This window comes from Macaca thibetana, chromosome 4 (assembly GCF_024542745.1).
Source record: "Macaca thibetana thibetana isolate TM-01 chromosome 4, ASM2454274v1, whole genome shotgun sequence".
Lineage (NCBI taxonomy): Eukaryota > Metazoa > Chordata > Mammalia > Primates > Cercopithecidae > Macaca > Macaca thibetana.
The window spans coordinates 66,439,038-66,458,970 of NC_065581.1; the positions used below are offsets into that span (position 1 = coordinate 66,439,038).

Sequence of the window (19,933 nt, forward strand, 5' to 3'; positions counted from 1 at the left end):
TCTTAGTCATAGACTCAAAGGGATTCTTCTCCCAGGTTTGTGCTAGGAAGAAGTACTTTCATACAGGCTGTGTCAGTCTGTTGGGCTGAGCAGTGTCACACCCATCAAACTGCATTTGAGAAATGCTTTACTGGGAGCCTAAACCCTACCAGAGGGATGCTGCCATGTTGCAGTTTCCAGATACATTTCATACTCTTACAAACCCTAAGAAAAGAGAAAGAATCACCTAAGAGTAGGGCCTTAGAAACAGATGGACCCAGATATTTCTGTCATGTAGAGAAAAAGGCTTTAGTCTCCTACGAACCTAAAATTCTGGTCTGCAGCATCTATGGGAGGATGCCTTGCCCTCCATCTCTCTGCAGGGAGCCCTTCTGGTGAAGACAGTGAGTGGGAAGATTCTAAACATTTGCTGGAATTTGGTTCAAAGGTCCCTGATTGTGTTTGCATGAGGTTGTTATAATTTGTAAGTCAAATGCTGCCTCATTAACCTGTTCTTTAATTGATATGGATTTTATCTTCTTAGCCTTCTAGCCTGTTGTACGACAATTATATTTGTTTTATGTCATTTTAGATTTTGGGCATTATTCCAGTGTTTTTTTCCGTTCTTAACTTAAAAGATTTTTAAATTAATTGTCTTTATTAATCTTGGCTTGCTTTCTTTTACTATTTAGTATTTTTTCTCATTCAAACTTTAACTTACCTACTTTTTTTTATCCTTCTTAGCCTTACTATTATCATTTGGTTATATTTTAATTCTAATTTTTAAAAATGATGTTGCATTTGGACCAGGCGCGGGAGCTCAGGCCTGCAATCCCAGCACTTTGGGCGGCGGAGGCGGGTGGATCACGAGGTCAGGAGATCAAGACCATCCTGGATAACACGGTGAAACCCCGTGTCTACTAAAAATACAAAACATTAGCCGGGCGAGGTGGCGGGCGCCTATAGTCCAGCTACTCTGGAGGCGGAGGCAGGAGAATGGCGGGAACCCGGGAGGCGGAGCTTGCAGTGAGCCGAGATCGCGCCAGTGCACTCCAGCCTGGGCGACAAAGCGAGACTCCATCTCAAAAAAAAAAAAGTGATGTTGCATTTTTATTTTCCTCCTATGTAGTTCAGTTTAAAATGGCAAATGGAAGACAGATTTTTGCTTTTCAACATATGCCCAAAGCAAGAGTTTGTACTCTGTTTTTTTAGAGACAGGGTCTTGCACTGTTACCCAGGCTGGAGTGCAGTGGCATGATTATATCTCATTGTACCTGGGAATCCTGGGCTCAAGCATCCTCCCACCTCAGCCTCCTGAGAAGCTGAGACTACAGGTGTGCAATACCACACCCTGCTACCTTTATTTTTTATTTTTGTAGACACATGGTCCCACTATATTTCCCAAGCTGATCTTAAACTTATACCTTAAGCAATCCCTCCATCTCAGCCTCTCAGAGCTCTGGGATAACAGGCATGAGCTACTATGCTGGGCAGAAGCTGGACTCTTGTACATTTCAGTCTTGTGTACCGAAAGAGTCTTTACAGATCCCTGGGTAACTCCCAACTTACTGCAAATCTGAACTCTCCAAATTTGCCATCACAAAATGAAATAACTTTAAAGCCAGCATCCAAAATTTGTCTTCCCCTTAATTCTTTCCTACCTATGACTTAATTAATCAAGAATACTCAACCCAGAATAGTTGCTGAAATGCTAGTTTTATTATCCAAAATATTCACAACATAATCTAATTTGTGGTTCTTTTTATCTAACGTGTTCTAAGTTGTCAACATTTACTGGTAAGGATGTAAAAATAGACTGAAAACAATATGTTTATTAAAATGTATTATGGAATTTAATTTGGCTCTTGTATAAAGAAGGCAATTTTGTCTTCAAAGTGAGCCCAATTGCAACTCCATATGTATGGCAGGAGGAGGTTCATATAACAAAGTCAACCCCAGGAACCTAGCAATTTAATCTTTGCAGTTTTAACTTTTCTAGTTTTAGAAAATATGGTAATTTGTCACACTGCTGAAGCGAAACTCTAATTGTCCCCAGAATGACTTTGGTATATAAAGAAGCATGTTACAGGATGGTAAGGCACGCTGATCTCTCAGCGTTCTCCCAGCTTCAAAACACAGCCTTATCGTTCTTGATTCTTAGTCACTTTTGTAGAATGGCTCAGAAAGCAACAGACTTTTGGAGTTTTTAATTTGAAAACTAACATTAAGAAAAAAGAATCCAACTGCAAGTGCTTCTGATGAGAAAGAAGAGAAATTGAAACAGCCTAAGAAAGTGTTGATTCTGACCTGGCTACATATGAGAGAAGAAATTATGTATTCTAGTTCAGTGTTTATTAAATGGTGTTCTATGAATTTAAAAAAAGAAGAAGTTAGGGGATTACATTTCAATTAAATTTGAGAAGTAAATTTGTAAACAAAGGTTATTCATTGCAGTACTTGCTGCCTCATGTCTAAAATGGCATTCCAAATTTAACATCAAAAAAACAGAAATTTTGATTTAAGAGCTATATACACCCAAATTGTTGAACACTAGTCTAACTCAGTTCAATAAAATGATCAACCCTTTACCTATGTGATTAAGCTAAAATCCTAAAAGTCAACCTTGATTTTCTACTTTTCTATACCCTACCACAAACCTGCCAGCTCTACATCCAGAAAACACTGTAAATTCATCCACATTTTTTCTATGCCCACTGATGCCACCATAATTCAAGCCACCGTCAGCTCTCTCTGGACTACATACAGTATAGTTCCCCAATATTTCACAGTACCCATTCTTGCCCCTGTACCATCCGTTCTACACAAAACCACAATATTAAGTTTTGCAATGTAAATTATATCTTATCACTTCCTTACTTTAAAATCTTCTCATACTTTGCATCTTCCCTGGTTGCATGGCCTATAGGGCCCTATAAGATCTGGCTTCTGCGCAGCATCTGAACCCATCTCTTGCCACCTCTCCTTTTCCAGGATCCCCACAAGCCCCAGCCTTCTCTCTGTTCCTGAACACAGACCTTCACATGACAACAGATATTTTACATGTAAAATAATTTTTAGTGCCAAATAGGAGACATTGCTTCATTTTTAATTTTTATTTTCAGTGATACTCTGGATTTAAAAAAAAAAATTAGTTAATTTATTTTACAGTCCTCAGCCCCATAACATTTCTGGAAACCCTAGTGTCATTTTACTGAAAAAGAAAAAAATTGAGGACAGGGAGGCTTTGGCGAAGTGGAAATTAAGAGTTGGCTCTGTGCAGTGATTCAGACTCAGCTCTAATAACGTCCTCTCCTGAGACTGCCTGAGCACTCCCTGTCGCATTGCCCTCTTTAGCACGTTGTCTTCATAACACCTCTAGTGAAACGCTCTGGTTTATTCATTTTGCTCGTTTATCATCTGCCCCCACTACAGCCTCCAGACTATATGTTCATAAGAGCAGAGCTCAGCCAGTCCTAATCACCACAGCTCCCCCGTGGCGCAGTTGAGCAATGCCAGTCACAGACTGAATTCTCTATAAATTTTTACTCCTGTGTGTGTTATGAGACTTGGAGAGGGATTGTGGAGTGGTTACGTTTTCCCAACTTACCAGGGAACTCTTTCCTGACAGAATGCTGAGATGTGAATCCGTTTTCAATAGAAATACAGTTTCAGAAAGAAAGCTTTGAGGTGTTTTTAAATTTGTAGGTTTACAATGACCCTGAGAGGTCCCTCTTACAAATATTGGAAGTAAGCCGTACACAAGGAACAGGCATTGAGTGGGTAGAGGCATTGATTGTCTCTACTACCTCGCTGCTGAGCCAGGTAAAAAGCCATGCACATGTACCCTAGAACTTAAAGTATAATTAAAAAATAAAGTAAAATAAAATAAAATAAAATTTAAAAAGCCAATCCTGCATGCAGGGTTGAAGGAGAAGCAGCTTCCTCCCCACTTTAGCTCCCCAGTTAAACATCAGATAACAAGAAAAAAGCTGTTCCTTCACATCTTGGAGAACCTAGGTGAGTGGTTATAAAAAAAGATATAGAGATATATTATATGATAAATTGGTTTTATTTTTACATTTCTCTACATTTATCCCTAAAAGATAATGCACAAATTCTATCTGGAAATGCTTAAATATCCAAAACAGAACTCTTAATTTCCACCTCCCAAAAGCCTCCCTGTTCTCTATTTTTTTCTCATTCAGTAAAATGACACTACTGTTTCCAGAAGTTTATGGGGCTATGACCCGTAAAACAAATCCATTAATATTTTTTTTAATCCAGAATATCACTGAAAAGAAAAACTTAAAAATAAAACAATGTCTCATAGTTGGCACTAAAAATCATATATATAAAAACATATATATATATAAAATGTCTGTTGTCTGTGTATATATGTGTGTATATATTATATGTGTATATATGTGTGTGTATATACATAGTCTGTTGTGTAGTTTTTTAAGTTAAATTTATATATTCCTCTCCTACCTGACTTTTCAATTATCTCTTTTCTCAGTGATTTGGACTTGACACACTAAAGAAATATTAGGCCTTTCCTCCTTTGTTTTTTATATCCAATGAGTTATTTTGTCAAGCCAATTCCTTCGTAACAGTGCAATTACACCAACATGGTACACGCACACATATGTAACAAACCTGCATGTTGTACACATGTACCCTAGAACTTAAAGTATAATTTAAAATAATTTTAAAAGCTTGCAAAAAAAAAAGTGCCATTAATTTTCAATAAAAGGATATTTCGGTTCTCAGTGTTAAAATAAAATCGCAAAAAATGCCCACTTGATACATCTTCAATTGTATTATTTTTTTCTGTTACTGACTTTGTGAACAAAACTGACCCCATCTAAAATACATGTTTTGTGGATGTTTATAGTAGCACTGAACCTCAAATTGTCCTCAGATTTCTAATATTAACTCACTCTTAAGCTTTAACATTAACACAGAATATGTACATGGTCAGAAGGGGTTGAACAACTATAACTATAAATATATGAATTTAAAGTCTCAAAACATTTTTTTATTATTGATGCAGTCTTATTTCAGTAAAAGCCTGATGAGCAAAACACTTCACAAATAGATGTTCTTGTTCTTCCTAATATCATCTCAGCAAGGTCCTTCCTAATTCTTCATAGAAATACAGTCCCCTGCCAAATTGTTTTCTCTCTGATTTCCACATTTGACTTGCTTATTCTAGACATCACATCTTTGCCAGACAGTCTTTTCCTCTCTTTGCCAGAAAGCATATAACTATTGCTTTCATAATAAATCATAATCAAAATTTACCTTAAGCCAGAATACTTAAGGACATCACAAAGTCCTTTATTCTAGTCACTAAGCACTAAGATTAGCTTAGCAGCACCTAATTCACCTTTGTTAATGTGCTGCTTTCTTTCTGAATGTTCTCAATAGTGTGCATAACTACATCCTTTTGCCAAATAGATTGTAAGGCGTAGGGCATGAATCTCTTTTTATAAACCCTTCTCAGAATGCTTAGGATGGTGAGGCTTCATACTGCAAGCTCAATAAATGTTATCTTTGAATAGAAAAATTCTGAAATGAAAAATGCACTCATGTTTAAAGCTAAAATAGAGGAGAAATAGATAATTTATAATATCCTATTGCTTCACTAGAATTTTCTTTTTAGTCTGGAAAATGGACTACATGGCCAATATGATTGTATCAGGTACTTTTAATAAAGTGAGATGCTAAAATTACATTAATGGAATGATTAAATTGACATTTTGTGATTTTTATAAAATCTCATAAAGGGTTTATTAAGTACAGCTAGATACCTATTAAACAACCTCTTTTTAATACCTACATGTAAGGCTTGAAGTTAGGTTGAAGGTAATTATTATATTCTGCCAGGCTTTCTTGTTTATTTGGATGGATTTTCATAGCAATATTAGCTTATTTTGAAACTTTGGATTTGTGGTGAATTCTCTTTCACGTGTGATCAAATTGACTAAGAACCATGAACTGATATTGGAAAAAAGTAGACATCCATAAACTGATGCATTTATAACATTTACATGCTAGTTTGCACATTCTAATCCGGAAAGTATTTTTGGTTAAATCCTTTGCTCATTTCTATTTTGTGGCATATGGGATTATGCCTTTGTCAATGCTGACTTGGTCTAAATTATCCATAACTCAGCACTCTATGTCTATTTAATTACATCCCCAACAGATGCAGTATGTCCTCTGAAGCCTAAATAATTCATGTTTCATGTTAACATGGTATTGTCTTTAAACTTTTATTTATGTATTTATTTATTTGCTTGCATGCAGAATGTCCTAAGTTATAAAATTTTTGAGGTTAGGATTTATATTCTTTTATTTCTGTGTATCTTCTTAACACCTATCACAGTGTCTGATGACTAATAGATTCTCAAAAGTTATTTGAATGAATGAATACATGAATCTCAATTTGAATCTCCCAAAGATAAATCAAGCTCAGCAGTCTATATTAAATTCCAGTCACCAGAAAACAGCCATCTAAGAGTCACCTGGATCCTCTCTTTGCTTCAGCTCCCATGGCCAGTTCTTCAGTTTCTTCTCACCACCCGTTCCTAGTAACTTTCTAATCTCTCCCAGACATTGCATCTGCACTGCTGCATCATCACAACTCAGATCCTTCCCAACTTCTGTAATTTGCCCTCAATCCTACGCTAGATCTGATAATATAATTTATTATTTAAATTGTTCAATGGCTTCTTAAACATCTGAGAATAATACTCAAAATCCTTAACACAGCTGATGAAAGTTTTGCAAAATCTAGCCTCTCTCTTTTTTAAAACTTCTGCAATCTCTCTTCACCCAGCACTCTAGATGCCTTTCACAATGACCTTCTTCCAGTTCCTGGAAATGCCCATGATTCTTCTTCCAAAGACCTTTGTATATTCCCCTGCATGGAACATACCTTTATGCTAAGTATTTTCTCATTATCCTTCAAGGCTTGCCTGAAGCTTCAGTTTGTCAAGGAAGACTCTCTGGACCTTCCCAAGTCTTATCTCACAATGTCCTGAAACTATCCTTTGCAACACTGCCATGTAATTGATTTATCTATCATGCAATTTCTGGTTTATTTCTAGGGGTTCTTTCTCTAAAACATGAGCTCGATAAGGTCTTGCTCAGTATTTAGTTTGTTCACTGTTTTGTGTACCCCATCTCCTAGCACAATGTGTTGCATGTTTGAGTGATCAATAAATATTTTTGAAGAAATAAGTGAATCAGAAGATATATTGGAGGTCTGGCATAGTGGCTCACGCCTGTAATTCCAGCACTTTGGGAGGCCGAGGTGGGTGGATCACCTAACATTAGGAGTTTGAGACCAGCCTGACCAACATGGTAAAACCCCATCTCTACTAAAAATACAAAAATTATTCTGGGATGTGGTGGTGGGCACCTGTAAATTCCAGCTACTTGGGAGGCTGAGGCAGGAGAATTGCTAGAACCCAGAGGCAGAGGTTGCAGTGAGCTGAGATCGTGCCATTATACTCCAGCCTGGGCAACAGAGCAAGACTCCATCTCCAAAACAAAACAAAATAAAAAAGATATGCTGGATATATAAAAGAAAATAAAAGTGGGAAAATAAGGTAATAATATTTGGGGAGTTAATAAAATCTCATGCTGGTATGACCTTCCATTGTATTAATTCATAGTCCATTGATAGGCGTTCGTCTTCAAGGGTGGTTTCACCAGGTACTTTCTGTACAGCCTCTCCTATTGGAAGATATCCTTATACTGTCTCTTTTTCTGCTTTGGTAGTTGATGGACAGTGGCAAGAGTGGAGTTCATGGAGCCAGTGCTCAGTAACATGCTCGAATGGGACTCAGCAGAGAAGCCGGCAGTGCACTGCAGCTGCCCATGGAGGCTCCGAATGCAGAGGGCCATGGGCAGAAAGCAGAGAGTGCTACAACCCTGAATGTACAGGTAGGGCTTGATTCCTGCATATAATGGGCACTCGTACCGTATAAAGGGCACATTATAAAATATGTCAGAACTATGCCAGAACTATGAAATAAGATAATCAGTATGTATATATGTGTGTGTGTGTGTGTGTGTGTGTGTGTGTGTGTGTGTTTATTAATGAAGCCAATTATACCAGAATTTATTCTACTGTATGCCGTGCTAGTAAAGTAGTAAAATTCAGGAGATGAACTATGAATACATTTGGGGAGTTTAGCACTGAGCTTGCACTTTTTACACTTTTTTACACTGTTCATCTCAATGCTCTATATAGGACCTGTAAGTTAAATATTTGAATAAAGTTTATTCACAGTGGTACATTAACAAAAATGGAAAGGGGTAGTAACATTCTCAGATTTTAAAATTTTTAAAGCAGTGTGTGGTAGATTAACAAAAATGGAAAGGAGTAGTAACATTCTCAGATTTTAAAATTTTTAAAGCAGTGTGTGGTAGACGACTGACATTGACCATGAAACATTTCTTTCAGCCAATGGTCAGTGGAATCAGTGGGGCCATTGGAGTGGTTGTTCCAAGTCCTGTGATGGTGGCTGGGAAAGGCGAATAAGGACCTGTCAGGGTGCAGTGATAACAGGGCAGCAATGTGAAGGAACGGGTGAAGAAGTGAGAAGATGCAGTGAGCAGCGATGCCCTGGTGAGAATGAACCCAAATTATCTCAAAAGAAACATTTTGTAACCTGAAAAAAAAAAGATTTAAAAATATTGTCATTGGTTAAGGGTCATACTTCCTCAACTAAAGGACTACTAATGATAGGTGGCAATTTACTTTTTTCTCTACTATGTGGGGCATTCCCTGTTTATGTGTCATAGAATTGTTCCACGTGAAATATTTGTTTGTGGAGAATACAAAACAAGTTGCCTTGGGATATATGTACTGGAAATGTAAAGACATAAGAAATGAATGAGAAGATAAAGAAGTGTCGCTGACATTCAGATGCTTTTAAGTTCTGTTGCTAATCACTCTCACCTTGATGTGTGACCTTGGTTATCTACATTTACTTGCCTTTGCCCCATTTTTCACTGGTAAAGGAAATTCCTATGAGGAATGCATTTTAAAAAAATGAAAGTATAAAGTCTTAATGCTAATGAAAAAATGAAAGTCCTGCTACATTAAAAGATTTTACATATAAGCAGAGAAAATAATGAAAGGCCAGAAACTGCCCAGATTATACAGCACATATTTTACAGGATCATTTAGAACAAAAACTCCTTCCTAATCATGGTACATTCCATTAAAATATTATTGACACACTGAGGACTCAGTAAGTAAGTGAAAGTCAGGATTTTATAATGATATCCTAAGGAAAATACTATAAACATACCAAAGATGTGATAGGACAGAATTTTCAAACTTGACAATACAGTGTCAACGTGCTGAACCTAGAGAATTTGAAGACCCACTTAGAGTCCTGTTGCTGCTAGTAACTCTGTGAGCAAGCTAACTGATCTCTCCGGCTGTCTGATTCCTGGGGGTAGTGAGTACAGCTGGTTGTGGGATCTTTGAGGTTCCTTTTCAGTTCAGAATGCTATGAATTTCTGCCTTTATCTCACATGATTGTTTCAACTTAGAAAAACCAAGGTATTCTAAGAGATATCCAGGAGTCAAAGCTTTGTATTTTTCCATAGTTAGAATCATAAAGACTTCTCACAGTACAACACTAAGAATAACAACAGAACTGGATTTTAGTAATAACAATATGTCAGTTGGAGTTTTGGGGGGGCTTTAAAAAGATCTAAAATTAGGGCCAGTCATGGTGGCTCACATCTGTAATTCCAGCACTTTGGGAGACCGAGGCGGATGAATTACCTGAGGTCAGGAGTTCGAGAACAGACTTGCCAATGTGGTGAAACCCCGTCTCTACTAAAAATACAAAAATGAACCAGCTGTGGTGGCATGCACCTATAATCCCAGCTACCCAGGAGGCTGAGGAAGGAGAATAGCTTGAACCCAGGAGGCAGAGGTTGCAGTGAGCCGCGATTGCACTACTGCACTTCAGCCTGGGCGACAGAGCAAGACTCCATCTCAAAAAAAAAAAACAAAAACAAAAACTAAAATTAGGTTTGCTAATTCTTAAGGCCATATGAATTCAATATAAGAAGTAACCAGCATGCAGGATTATTAAGAGGATAATACCTATTCAGATTAGCACTGTGAAATTCCTCCAGTGCTGCGTAAGAGGAATTAAGATGTATTAAACAAAAACATTTATTTTGCCTAGGGAGAAATTTCACAGAATAGTAAGCATAATTAAATCAACCCCTTCAATATTTGATGTTATCTAAATCAGTCTAAGCATACCACAGTTCTTAACTGGTCTTTTAAAACTGTCTTTCATCTGCATATATAGAGCCAAGATAGTCCTGCTGCAATCAAATTTACAGAGATTGCCACCTGCTGTTTGAAAAACATTTTACAGATCTATTTATGAAAAGACAGTGTACCTTATTTGCTGGGCTTGTTTGCTAGCTTTCATGACTTAAGGCAGGTTAAAAAAAATCACATAAAACTAAAAAAAAAAAAAAGTATAAACACTATACATTTTTGGTATTATTAACATTTTCATTTTATGCTTGTCAATTATATGATATGAAAAGAACCACAAATTACTTACAAGCATATAGATACCATTTTCATGATTAAAAAGAATTCTTGAATCAGCTAAATAATTTAAACATCACTACTTATACAGGGGCAAATAAATATAAATAAATATATATGTATACACCAAGCTTTTGAATATATCCTAGTCTGGTGCATTTATATAAACAAAAATTGCATTGTTCATCAGAAATTGTGTATGACTGTTAATTTCAAAAATACCTCTGCTTTGCTTAGAGAATTTTTTTAATTTACAAAAGGGGTTTTTCTTTTATATTAATTATTTAACTTTTTTATGTGCAGATTGACAATATACATTGAGAAAACTTTCAAATTACCATAACATTTTCTAAGGCATCTTTGTGTTAACAACAAAGTTTCAACAATTTTTTTAAACAATATGCTTTTTCTAGTATTATTTTTAGTCTATTCATTCTTAATATTTCTTCAAGTTGCTGAAAACAACAACTATTTATTTTACACTTCCCTTAATTTGGAGTCAAAACAAATTAATCAAGTTTGCTAAGAGGTCCTTTGTTGTCAGGAAAGAGAAATATAATATATGAACATCTTTGTCTGAATAATTAATGAAAATAATGATTAATCATCTGGATCTAATCAAAAGCTGTTATGATGTCTACTAAAAATGAAAAATAAAACTATTTTCCCCTCAAGATTAGGATATTTCTTTGCTGGTAGATAGATAAAATAAGTATTAAAAATATCATCATTGACCACAAAAAAATATTTCTTTTGTTTTCATAAAAAATAATTGTAGAAATGAAAAAAATATTTTTTTAAAATAATGCTAGTTGGGAAATAGAATAGCTACAGGGGAGATAATAAGTGGTCCAATTTTTAAATTGGTCAGACTCACCAGATAATGGTTTCATTTATCTCAGTCTCATTGTATATCCTCAGGCTTTTGAAGGTTTAAATGGTAGGATGGTAATAGCTCTCCTAATTTTTTTAATTGTTACAATGTCATACATAATATTTTTTAGGTTTTTAATTTGATTTTCACCCCAGTATTCTCCTGGTTAATAATATTCAGAAAGCAAGTGTTACTGCTGGATTGTCCTAAGTTTACGTTCTAGCTTCCTAGGAAGCACTTTGCCCTGTTCTTAGGAGAAGGGCTTGCTACTTCTATAACTCCAATTCTAGGATCATTACTCTTTAGTCATTAACTGCTAAGTTGGAACCTACCATTTACGAGTAAAAATTACACTTTATTTATACATAAAATTTCCTTCTTAGAACCACAGTTGCTTTGTCTGTAAATGGTGGGTGAAGCCTCCAGGTTGAATGTGCTGATAAACACTTGTGAAGTAAGACAGCCATATCATAAGTGTATACAGTACTAGCAACTTAGACCAGAAATGTAGGAATTATTGTGTTGTTTATTTATAAATATTCATACTAAAGGAGTGCAGCAGTAGTGTTGGTAATGCAAAATTTGTTTTGAACACTGTAATACATTTGTATTAGGATTTGGTGCCCTATAATACAGCGAATGTGATCCCCGTCCCCACCCTGCTGAGGAGGAATGTCATTCTGGAAGTGACGGTTCCTTATTTCTGTCAATTTGCTCTCCGATAGGATCATGTCTTCTCAGGAGACCAGGAGAGTCTTCCTTTGGTTTCTGAGTAATTGTCTTTTAACTTAGCTTCAGTAGCAAAGAAGAAGCACAAAGCGTGCCAACTTTGCACTCCTGTCTTTTTTTGAGTGCCTCCTTCATTGTCCAAAGCAGTGCTTCCCAAACCTCAGTGTACATAGGAATCACCCAGAGAGCTTGTTAAAACACAGATTCCTGAGCCAGACCTCCCAGCTATTCTGACTCAGTAGGTCTTGAATGAGCCTGAGAATTTGCATTTCTATGAAGGTCTCAAGTGATGCTGAAGATGCTGGTCTGCAAATCATTCTTTGGGTTGCACTAACTTCTAGTAAAAATAATAATGATAAGGTGATAAAATTAACAAAGAAGTGGAATACAGTCCTCTACCTCTGTTCCATGGGAGAAAGTTGAAATATCACTTCAACAAAATTGCAAAATTTTATTTTTGTCATCCTTTTTCATAAATAATGAGGGATTCTTTCTGGAATTGGTTGATAATGAAAACAGAATTCATTTTGAGTGCCTCTAGCCACCTCATGTTTCAGCCAAAATAAGATCTCTTTACAGCAGTCATTTAAAGAAAAATAGGACTATTAACTAGCTGTTGTGCACAAAAAAAAAAGATGGTTTAGTCATTCTCCAACTCTCAGTTCTCCAATCCTCATTTTTCCTGTACTACGAAGAGCAGGAGAAACAACTTGGGTATCATTTGAATAAGTCTGATGTAAAACCAGGCACTGCCAAGACACGGATCTGCAGTCTTGACATTGCCAGCCCCAGCATCTCTCTTCCTGAGCAGTATATTTCCCCTGCCTCTTATCCTCCATGGGTATTAGCTAATTAGCTAATATTTACACATACAGGTATAAAATACTTGGTGTGGGGATGGTGTCATGGAAGAAGATGAGTTCTTAGCTCACTTTGACTTATTTTCTCCTCAAGTCCCAGTTAGTAGAATAGTGAACTAATCATTATTGATACAAATATTTTTGTCTTTGAGACAAGTTTAACAAGTTTGATAAGTTAGACTTTTCTAAACTATTGAACCACTCAATTTTAAGACTGAATGTAATCATTATTAGAAACCCAAATATGTCAGTATAAAATTTGCATTTCTTTTCTAAAGAGAAAATACACTACTGCATAATGAAATATTTGCATACAAATTGACACCTGCTTTACCTTTTTCATTTCAAACCAAGTTTAATTAAGCACAAATAGTACTTTTTAAAGCTCCTGTTCCATTGGAATTTATACTATTTTCTGCTTTCAGATGTTATCTGTATATTCTTTAAGGAATTATGTTATCTGTTGCGTTCTTCAAAAGGTTAAAGCTAATGTTTTGACTGCATATTTTGGGGAATAGCAAATTAGGTCCTACGCAAGTGTCCACACCAGTTGTTCACCTAAAACCAACCACTGAGTTTAATGGTGACAGTAGGTGGCACTAGTTATTGACTTCTTTAATATTAAATGTTCTATTTGTTCTTGCCAAGTCACTTCAGATAAATAGTAAAAAGTAGGAAAATGAATTAGAACTTGAAGATACCCCACAGCTGAGAGAGACCACCTGTTGCTTTTAATAAATACCTAAAATAGTATCCAATCCTCTCAAAAAGGATGAGTTTTACCACCTATTTTCGTCTACAGTTCTGCAGCAAAGCAAGCTGAGTTTTATGGGCAGACTTGGGGAAGAACCGCTGAGATCTAAAAGAATTAATAACAGATAGTACTACTGTGGATACAGTATGTATACCAGATGTCTATTATTCAAACATGTTGCTATGGAGATACTTATTGTCACAATTCATTTTATCAGATATTCTTCAGATGAGACTTTGATAAAACTCTCACAGTTTCTGCCATGAATTGCTTAAAAAGCAATTTTCTGTAATCTTATATTACCCTACCTTGTTCAATTTAGGAATAAATGATCAGCATGCTGATCATTCTCAAATTGAAAAGAAAAATTTAAGAACCACCTTTTACTGTATTTTTATTTATGTTTTTCATCCCACACCATTTTTTCTGGGAAAAAATAAACTTTAGGAACTGTTTAACAATTATTTTAAACAGTTTATTTAATTATATTAAGAGATTTAAAATTATTTTTAAACCTTTTTTGAGCTTAATGTTTACCAAGACACTAAATCTGAATATTGGTCTTTGATGTTTCTCATCAACACTTTTCTCACCTTGTGTATCCTGACATATGAATGACCTAAGACTCTGCCCCAGCACTCTCCTCTTTGGTTGATCTCTTTCTCACCAACTGTAGCCTCTGTGAGCAACGCCCACGAATCTACCTTTATGCCCGATCACTCACAAAACCTGATATTCCTTTCCTACTTGGGACTCCATTCAGACTCTAGGTGACTGGGGAAACTTCTTCTCTGACCACCAGATCCTCGGTGTCACCTGGAGTGATTCCTCATTCTAGCAATCCCTGTTCTAGGTGGAGTCCATCATGGTATTTCTCTCAGTGGCCCTGCTTTCACTTCCTGCGCCACCAGCTTCCAGGAAGGAAGGAGCAGCGCAGCAGAAAGAGCCTGAACTATGGAGTCCAACAAAGTACCGACTTGGGCCTTGGTGTCCTCATTTATAAAATAGGGATAGTAATATGTGCTACAGAAGACTATTTCCAGGATGTAATGCTGGAGCTAATTAGGATCATCAAGCGGCAGTTCATGTACTCTGTCTGTTACTCATATTATTACAACACATGCCTTCTCTAATCTCTTCTACACAGATTTATCTGCATATTCTCTCCCTTATGGTGCTGTTTGCACTGTTATTCACTTGGGCTCCCCTAATGTCTCTGTCCCCTCCCTTATCCTCATCTGTTGATATAGGAGAATTTGGGAGCCCATCCATTAAGAGATGTCTGCTCTCCTAATAATTCTTTCTCCCACAATCTCATAAGTGTTCTTTCTTCTTTGAACCCCTATACATTTGTTTGCTATTTCCTGATTATATATTATTATTATTATTATATGATGATATCTGTTGAAATTCCAGCTCACTGCAGATGAACTATCTGTTCTCAGTCTTCTGAATTCCTGGTTCTTCACTGAGCCTAGTTAAATATAATAGGTCAAGCCCTTTTGAATGTTTTTATTTCATATCATAAAAGCTATAACTAATGAAAACATTTATATAAAAGCATATGAATAAAAAGTTTGTGATGACTCTGATGTTAATGCCTTATACTTCATGACTTTTCAGTCTTTCAAAAGTCTGTTCAATGGACTAATTTACTGGAAGAGCATTTCTATCACATATATGATTTTTTATTTTGTAGTTATAAATTGTGGTATGATTCCTCTTTCTTTGGAAATAAGTAATTGAGATGTGGGAGGTAGGAAAAATATGTTTCTCTAGCAAGTTGTTCAGTTTCCCCAAATCTCAGCCCAGCTTATTATTTTAAGCCAGAGCTTCTCAAGGCAGTTCTGCTGTGTCATGGGAGGATTGGTCCCAACTGCGCCCGAATAGTGGTTCCTAAAGCCTCAGAGCAACTGACAAGGCAGGAGACTGTGGCTAGTGGTCTCCGTGGTCTCCAGTGTTCAGTAGCCTTGCCTACTTCTCCCAGTGTGCCTCCAGATACTATCATTTCTACATGTGCTATGACCTAGAGAAGGCTAAGACTCACTGTCATCTTTGGCTGTCCCTAAGGTAACAAAGACACTTAGTAAACACAACTTTCCAGCAAAATGTTGAGCCTACCCCAGTATAAAATTCAGTATAACTAAAAGTTAGTAAATAGCTTTTTAGAGTTATTCCTCAAAGTTAGTTAGCTAATTTTTAAATTAACTTTGTTTTCAGGTTGAAACTAGAGTGATCTTGTCTGCTAAGTTTAAATATAAAATTACACAATAATAATACAAGTAAGAAAACTAACTCATAATGTTATGTAAATATTGCTGATATAATTGTATGTTGTTTCAATGTGAGACAGATTAAAACCATTTTCTATATGAGGAATGCTGTTATGAAACACACTTCATAAACACTCTTCTTTTTCCCACAGACCTTAGCAGCAGCAGTAGGTTCCACCTTGGAAATTAGAGCTGTAAGTCATTGAGCACAGACACTGGGTCCGTCTTATTTTCCTCTGCATCCTCCAGCACAGAGAATTCCCCAAACACAAGAATTCATGAATTGCCAACAAGCGAATTTTGAAATGTGGGGTCTTGAGTAGTACATGTTTTTCTTTTTGTGTGTGTATGTCAACTCTATAGTTTAGAATCAATTTCTTTTTAATGCTGAAATTCTAGCATATGGGGTGAAAACTCATTTTCCACACCAAATTGATTTAAGCCCTATATCATTTCTGCTATTTTTTTTTTTTTTTTTTTTTTTGAGACGGAGTCTCGCTCTGTCGCCCAGGCTGGAGTGCAGTGGCCGGATCTCAGTTCACTGCAAGCTCCGCCTCCTGGGTTCACACCATTCTCCTGCCTCAGCTTCCCGTGTAGCTGGGACTACAGGCGCCCGCCACCACACCCAGCTAGTTTTTTTTTTTTTTTTTTATTTTTTAGTAGAGACGGGGTTTCACCGTGTTAGCCAGGATGGTCTCGATCTCCTGACCTCGTGATCCGCCCGTCTCGGCCTCCCAAAGTGCTGGGATTACAGGCTTGAGCCAAGAGTCAGAAAATCAGTTTGAATAGACAGATTAACAATGAATCACTAGGTAATTGCTACCTTACTTTAAGGAGGCATGCTGACTACATACTTGTGACGTCAAGTACCGTTGTATCTTACAAATGGATTTTTGTATCTTTGCACTAGTAATAGCAAACAGTGAGATCTTTGAGCTGATGAACAAAGTTACTATTCCTTTTAGCTAAGGCATAAAAAGAGAATCCTTCCTATTGCTGCACAATCATATGTTTTTATGTTGAGTCCAGAGAGTAACCTCAGCTAGTTATTTATTTTCTAATTTACAAAACACACAGAGGTGCCATTAAACAGAAAAATAATCAAAACAAATCTCTATCTCTAGCTTGTTTTCTTCTGGAGATTTGATTCCATCATATGTATCAATTAACTTTTTTGTAATACCTATATGTGCCTAGATATGTCAAACTCAAAACTATTTTCAGCATATCCTCTCTCAAGTCATCTCTTCCTCATATGTTATAGTTCAGGGTCTAGCTAGCCATAAGATATCCTTCCTGGAAACCTGAGTTCTGTCTTTTATTTCTTTATCCTCCTCACCTCTTACATACAATCAGCCATAGTGCTGAGCCCATTCTACCTCCTAAATTTTGAATTAATCTACATCCTCTGATTCTTCATCCCTTCCCTAGTTACATCATTTAGATTGTGGTAGGCTTCCCTATCTTCAACTCTCTGTCCTTCAATCCTTTCTCCAAACTGCAGGCATAGCAAGCATTTAAAACATTGTCATAAATTTCCCTTGCCCCTAATATAAAGTCAAGATCCTTGCTTACCTCATCATATATTACTCCTCCTCCTCCTGCAATTGCCCACCTCTACTTATCCCCAACTTTACACTTTACCCTTTCTGAAACGATCACCTTCTTGGTTATTCCCAGGTCACTTTGCTCCCTGGATCTTCCCACATGTGGGTCCCATGACACATTCTCCCCTTCTTCATTGGTGAACTCCTGCTTCTCCTTTACACCTTAACCTGGACATCCCTCTGGAAATCTTCCACTGACACACTCTTCCCTAAGGTACTCCCAGAGCAGTCAGGGCTTCCCATCTTAGAGTGGGCATCCTGTGTACTGTAATTTCTCAAATTATTATCTTTATGACAATTTTAGGAGTCAAGAGACATTGACTATTCTTACTTAGCCTTTTCTATGTGTAGTATTTAACAAGGTAACTGGGATATGATGGGTACCCAGCAAATATTTGTTGAATGAATGAATTCTGTAAGTGGCACTGAGAAGCACCTACAAAGATCCCACTACTGGGAAATTCATAAAGATGAGGTGAGAGAAAATAAATTGTTATTTTAATGTCTAAGCTATATTGCTTTTGTTATAAGTATAAATGGACCTATTTTCTGAGATAGACTCTTCAAAGAATGCCAAGTCACCTTTGATAAAATATTTAAAGCAGCTGGGTTATTTGACATTACTACTAAAAAGCTGAAAACCCTGGACCAGTTTGCAACTGTGAATCTGTGATTCCCCTGCTATCTTCCTTTTAAAAAAAAATTAATAATAATAATAATAATTTGCGTAATGTGTTTCCGTCTCCAAGAAGCACAATGACTCCAAGGCTTCGTAAATTTACTATGGAACAAAACGAAAAGTTGTTGACATATTTAGGTTTAAAAAATTATTGATTTTTGCTTTTCATTTTGTTTGTCTGTTTGTAGGTAGACCAAACTGTTAGTCACTAAGAAGGTAAAATTCAGTAATTGAAAGATGTGGTTGGTCAAAGGAAAACAACTATTTAATCAGCTTCTTCCTTAACCAGAGTGAGGATGTGTGTAGGGCACATTGGGGGATTCTAAAAAAAGGTCCTATAGGCTCTTACTAAGTCAGATATAGCCCTCCAAGGCCAAACTTAGTCATTACATGAGACCCTGGAAACCTCTTTTGACTAATTTTTAAGGCAACTGTAGTAGCTAACCTCCCTGTCTTTCTGCTCCTAACTGGACACGGGCTATCTACTGCTAGAGGATCCACCCCCACCTTCACCCCCGCCCCACACACAATGTCTACAGTATTTTTGCAAAATCATCTTCATTCTCTGTGATCTTAAAAAATAGAGTAATTCAAAAACATCTAGCCAAAAGAGAAAAATAAATCAGCTAAAAACATGTATAGATGTTACAAGGTGACAGGCAAGTGCTTTGGAGAAAGATAAAGCAGAGAAAGGGATGAGAGTGTTTGAGGGGCAGTCAGTGGGGTCTAAGAATGTGAGGTTTGAGAAAAGATTGAAGGCTAGAAAGACATGAGTAATGCAGACATGTTTGAGGGGGAGGAGGCAGGGGATGGTCTAGGCAGAAAGAACCTGCGCACAAGCTCTGAGGTTGCAGTCAGCCTGTAATACTGAAAAAGGGTGGAGAAGGCTGCGCAGCTGGTGGGAACCTGTGAAAGTGGAGCAGGGGAGAAGAGAGGCAAGCTGTAACTGACGCTAGTTTAATCATTAAACATTGTACTTACATGAAAAGAGGACGTTTTATTTTTCCCCAACTAGTTGCCTTAAAAAAAAAAAAAAATCAAGCGTTGACTTATTTCACATATTTACTGTTACTCCCCACCTTAATTTTGAACCCATCAAATCCCGCAGTCGGCCCAGTAAACGTTTCACCCTACTGGCTCACCAGTGCCATCTAGTGGCTAAGATTTGCAATGACCACATTTTCTGACCACGCAGTTGACCATGGGGGAGGGGCAGGGAGCAAGGAAGTACCTTCTGCCAGAATAATACTAAATGTGAAAAACTTTCTGATACCCCCACAGGAAAATGAAAAAGTTCATGAGACAAATTGAATCTTAGTTTTCTTATGTCACGACTGAATCAGGAAATCTAGTATTCAGCTATAGCAACAGGTTTTATGAAATGTATTTCAAAGTTCACCAATGGAAGTAAAGGAAATTTGAATTTCAAAGCATTGAAAACCAAAAAGACAGTACAAGTGAAATGAAAGTGAAAGATTATAAATGAAGAGATAATGAAGGAGATAATGAACAGAAGTGGGATATATAGATGGAACAAAAAGAATAATCAAATGTGGCAGTCAGATTAAC

The 19,933-nt window shown here is 36.7% G+C and overlaps 1 protein-coding gene across 5 annotated transcripts in view; it reads left to right on the plus strand.

The window, feature by feature from the left end:
• ADGRB3 (adhesion G protein-coupled receptor B3) overlaps positions 1–19,933 on the plus strand; it is a 747,311-nt gene that overhangs the window by 311,570 nt on the left and 415,808 nt on the right. For all 5 annotated transcript variants that reach the window (XM_050787501.1, XM_050787503.1, XM_050787500.1 and 2 more), the window contains 2 exons: positions 7,771–7,935; positions 8,459–8,623. In XM_050787501.1, the coding sequence (XP_050643458.1) occupies positions 7,771–7,935; positions 8,459–8,623 (330 nt within the window). The remainder of the gene's footprint in view (positions 1–7,770; positions 7,936–8,458; positions 8,624–19,933) is intronic.